Source organism: Glossina fuscipes, unplaced genomic scaffold (genome assembly GCF_014805625.2).
Source record: "Glossina fuscipes isolate IAEA_lab_2018 unplaced genomic scaffold, Yale_Gfus_2 147, whole genome shotgun sequence".
In the NCBI taxonomy this organism is placed as follows: Eukaryota; Metazoa; Arthropoda; class Insecta; order Diptera; family Glossinidae; genus Glossina; species Glossina fuscipes.
Window position 1 is genome coordinate 3733814 of NW_023998490.1, and position 5438 is coordinate 3739251.

General features: G+C 34.1%; 1 protein-coding gene across 1 annotated transcript; it reads right to left on the minus strand.

Moving 5' to 3' along the window:
• Positions 1-1904: 1904 nt before the first annotated feature.
• On the minus strand, positions 1905-3174 carry LOC119641312 (zinc finger and SCAN domain-containing protein 26-like). The gene is given in 4 exon segments (XM_038039900.1): positions 1905-2068; positions 2071-2170; positions 2234-2618; positions 3128-3174. Coding segments are annotated over 4 exon segments (591 nt in total). The 3' UTR covers positions 1905-2009.
• Between the last annotated feature and the right edge of the window lie 2264 nt (positions 3175-5438).

The following is a 5438-nucleotide window of genomic DNA, read 5'->3' on the forward strand; positions in this document are numbered from 1 at the left end:
GTTCCAATGACTTTTACACACAAATTCGCTCACACTTTCAAATATTTACGTATGTTAAATCTCAATAATCTCATGAGTATAATCCAATAATTATATATATTATATGTCTCAGCATATATACATGCAGAGACCGAAATATATAATTGTATAGCAAAAAAAGATCTCTTGTGGACAACTGGAAATAAAATTATGAATTAACAAAAACAAAGAATAGAAAGTATATAACGATTTCTACGCCAAATATTTCCTTATCCGTCCCCAAGTGTTATTATATTTTTGGAAAGAATCGCTTTGACTTAAAAATAGCACAAATATCAGGTGAAAATTATTAGATTGGTTCTGCTAAAGATGAGTTGAAAAGAGCCAAAAGGTGTTTTTACTTCACATTTCTCATTACTTTTTGTAAAATTTTGGTTTTTATCTTCAGATTTAATCACTTGTTAAGACTGCAATGCCGCAGTAATAATATTGTTTTGGATTCTGTACAAGTTTTCAGTGACTTGTAGTCCTGGAACTTGACAAAAAACATGTCTTCTTTAAGTCTCGCATTTCCCAAAAGTAAATTGTGGCGAGAGTAGCATAACTTTTTCTTTCCTTTCAAGGATCATAAATTTATATATTGAAAAAAGGTATTCATTAAAAAAAACGATAAAGCTATTAGGCCTTAGTTTTATGAATTGAAGCGAAATCATATAATGCTTAGAAAGATAAAGAAGGATTGCTAAAATGCCCGAAGTTAGTTATATTTGCATTTTTTATTTGATGAATTTTTTAAAGTAGCAATCGATAAGTGTAAAGTCGTAAAAATTATTTGTTCCCATCTGTTTTCTATAGCATTCATCATAATGTTTGTAAAAATGAAAAAAACCTATTCTTTTGAATCAGCACTCTCTGATTTGTTTTTGTATTAAGCTAGAGCCAACTCGCTTAGCCACTCCGGTTCAATGATAGTAACGTTCTACATAAATATCCGGGAGGTTGCCGTCAAATACTTTGCTCGCGTCAAAATGAACATTGATGAATCATGATCTATGTATAGATCCGAGCCGCAACGCGAACGCCGATAAACTCGTGTAGGATGTAAGTAATTGCTTATTTTGTGCTATTACAAAACTAGTCGAATGTTCAAAAATATGCGAAAATCGAACGTCAGGTCTCTAAAAATTGAATAAAACTAGTCAGGAGAGGTTAACAAAATGTTCAAAATACTGAGAACATATACGCTATTTTCTCTAAAGGCATTATTGAAAAAAGTAAGCAAACATATACGCTCATGCTTATTCTCACGTTAATAGGTAAATCGGAATTCGTCGTAGAGTTTTATCGTGCCTTTAATACAAGACCCCGAATACTACGATAAGTAAACACAATCACGAGCTCTATTATTGCTCTATTGGCGGCAGGCTACGGGCACATATTCCCAAAAGCATTTCAATAAATAAATGGTATACAATATTTTAATGCGTGCTACAAAGGATGAACTAATCTGAAATCTTTTGGTAAAAATGGCAAAAAAAAGTGATTATACTCGTTTTTTTATTATACAAGCAAAATCTTGCTATTTCATTATTATATGTAAACAACCTACTGTTTTTTCATACAATTAAATAAAGGGTTTCAAATTTATTACTGTCATCATGATGATGGCCGAACATAATACGACGTAGCAAGGGAGATCCAAGTAACTTCTTGCCTTTGCCGCCCCCTGCCTTTAAGTTTCTGTTATTATGTTGTGTCGGCAAAGAAGAAGAAGTCGAGAAACTTAGTCTAAAGAAATTTGGCATAGGTGCTGAACTTTTACGTTCGTATTTACCGCCCGCTTTATCTTTCAGTAATTCCCTTTTACGCCTGCAATATATAATTTGAAACTTCGTTTTAGTCTCACCGGATTTATTGTATACTATAACTTCAATGTAGTGTCGTAGTAAAAACTAATTTATTACTATCTGCGGATTTGCAAGAGCATTATATACACCAAAAGAACGAACTTTGCTTGTACCAGTCTTTGGTTATTTTATGATATGCGGAGGAATGGCTTGTTGACGATCTGCTTCATATTCAGTTTTGGTAAACGTCGCTGATGTTTATACATACTGGCACTGGGCGCAAAAGTCATTGGACAATTGGGGCAAGTGTACAACGCCTCAACCGTACGTACTGAAATGTGTTCCTATAAAAGAAAACAACTCTTGTAGGAAAAGACAGAAAAAATTAACTTGATAGTAAAACTAACCCTTAAATCTTGGCCACGCTTAAAAACTTACGAACACACGCTACATTTGAATTTGCTGACACACTTATGATTCAAGTATATATGATGCTTTAGACCTCTCTCGGTAGGTGATACTTTACTGCATATATGACAACGATGTTCATCGCTTGTATTCTCATGGATGGTTTTCATGTGCGTTTTCAAACCAGCCAAATGATGATACCATGTACCACATGTGCATTGTTGCGGCTCCGGCGTTAATTTCCTTTCAGTATGCTCCATGTCATTATGTTTTTTTAAATTGTAACTATTTTTAAAAATTAGAACGCACTTATCACATATAAATAGTTTTTGTGCACCACGATCATTTTTTAAATGTTGCTGCAATTTGCGATCCGTCGGTAATCTAAAAAAAAAAAAAAATCCAATATAAGAATAAAATTTATGGAAGACGAAACAGTTCAGAACAGAAAATAAGGAATTCGAATATCGATGATAACGTTCTAGATAGAAGTAAAAAAATTATGAATACTCGCCATTCTAACTTTTCCAGTTCCAAAGATTGTGAAGCCTTTTACTTTTTGTATTCTACACCACTACAGAGAATATTAAGTATGTGCCGACGGATGTTACACGCAGAATGACTAGCGATAGACGTTTTATGATGCCGACCGATTCATAATGTCTGCCTGTCTGCCCGTCTGATGTAAATTTTTATTCAAGCTACAGATCGTAGTTTTTGAGGTATTTCGATGAAAGTAAGCAATATTCTTAAAGCATCTGGCAGTGGTTAATCGCGCTATTTTATCCAAATCCCCATGGCAGGGCGCCAGGTGAAGATGATACTTATTAAGCAGACCACATCGCCGAGTGGTCCCGCAATTTTACGGTCCTTATTAGATGACGATAGCTTACATAGTATTTTCGATTTTTGCCGTTGCCCACGAAATCGGTATGTACATTATGAGATGTTCTGAAGTCTCTTTTGGCCGCTTCAAAAACTTATAGAGTGACGATGGATACGATGGTTAGAATTTCATCGCTGCATTTCAATTGCGAAGATTTGAATAGGATTCGATTAAGGAATAACGGTAAAGGAGCATCAGCCAGAAAATAACTGAAAGCATAAGTTAGACGACATTCCAAGTTTTTAAAATTAAATAGGATACCTAGTACCTTTTAGATATTTCGATTTTCATATCTTTTCTACTCCGCATTTATTTAGAATTTCATTTATTATTTATCTTATTAGAAAAATATACGAAACTTATGCGATGGCTACATAACCTGTAAAATGCAAACTATTGGCCAGCTTTCGGCAAACTTGCATGAATAAAGTTCGCCAAGTCTACAAAATTCGCACAACCTTCCTCCTGATTTTGCTTTCGTGACTGACACTTTAAACTGATTTAAAAAAAAAGCTACCTCTTGATATTACGAAAAAGGGAATTAGGTGAGAAACTGTTTTAATAAAAATTAGACCCTCTTATTGTAATGGCGTCCATGAACAATGTGCAGTGTTTGATACTTCATTACGAAAATGAAGGAAGAGCTGTGTTATTCTTCGACTTACGATTTACTTCTTTTCCTAAGAAGAATTGCATTACATGTAATTGTGTAAAGCATTTATCGTTTGCTCTTATTTGCTTTTCTGAACTGCAAACTGAATGAGACAAGTACTAATTTCAAGTAAAGCAAAATTTTGAAAATATGCTCCTACACTGTATAAATAAACATTGCGTTCGTAGCAACGAGTATAAATCTTTAGACAATTCATTTAGTGTCTATCCCTTTCTAAGATTTTCTTTCACACAGCACGCGCTTAAACTATTTAACACTTTTTTATATGTAGTACTTCTATCAACATTTCAATTCGATTTCGATTCGGGTAACAGGAGCGTATAATGGTAACTTTATGAACATTATGTGAAGAGCATCGAACGTTTAAAATCGTGTATAAAACTGTATATTGCTGTTAATATTTATATATTTAACCTACAGTCTAAATTACGTTTCTTATGGGTTATTAAAAGGAAATCTGGCAGCCCTTTAATATATGCAACTCAACAAATGACAACAGAGAATAACTGAAAAAAAAAATATTTTTTTATATAGGCAGCCAGTTATTGTAGAAAAAAGAAGAAAAAGATTTCGGTTTTTTTGCTTGTTTGAATAAAAAGCATTATGCAAAATATATCAGGAGAATTATATTGTTCTGGAATTACATACACAAACAATTAAGTAAACAAACTCTGTCAATATTGTGTAAAAAAAAACCCCGACTTGTACAATTTTTATATAAATGCAAAAACGGAAATACACGCGAATAAACATAGCAGAGAGAAAGAAAACCAAGCAAGCAGCATCAGCACGAAATAATTAATTTTAAAGGACATAAAAGCGAGAGTGCTTCTATTGCAATTTGTGAAAATTCTACTGAAGAGTACACAAAAAGCGAAAATTTGTAAAAATTTTGCGAATAACATAAAAACACAAAATGAATTTCTGCCATAGGCAATGGTTGTTATTATTGATATCCTTAGTGGCCTCTAGCATGTGCGGTTTCGCCAACGAGGCCGAGAGTAATAATTTTAAACATGAAACGCACACACAGCACCTTAAAACGGCACAGAGTCAGACCACCAGTGAAAACGATCGAAGCGGTGATTTAACTTTAGTCTTACATGAGAGTTTACGTTTTGAACCACCACAGTTAGATTTTGGGGCATGGTCGGTGGGAATGGTGCGTTCTCACACCGTTACATTAGTGAATCAGAATTTAAATCGCAGCGTTTATTTAAGTTCAATAACCGGTCGAACTCCCGCCTTCTATACAAGTTTTTTCGAAGTGAAAATGATACCGCCAAATAGCAATACAACGTTCAGCGTTGTCTTTCTGCCTCGCGAGCAGGGCGCGATAAGTACAGATTTACACATACATACATCGTTCGGGGTGGTCGGTTTATGGGTACGCGGCGAAGGTCGGGCATGCCCATATCGCTTAAAACCTATAATAGGTATTAAAGCCCCTCTAAACGCTACCCTAATGCCAGAAATACACATGTATAATCCGCATATGAATTCTCTACAAATTTTAGAGGTAAAATACAAATTTTTTTAAATAAAACAAATATATATAATTGACGAATTTTTTTCCCCCTATAAAAAGATATACAGTAGTGGTGGTCAATTTCAATTGGAGTTACCAAGTGGCGATCAAGAGGCG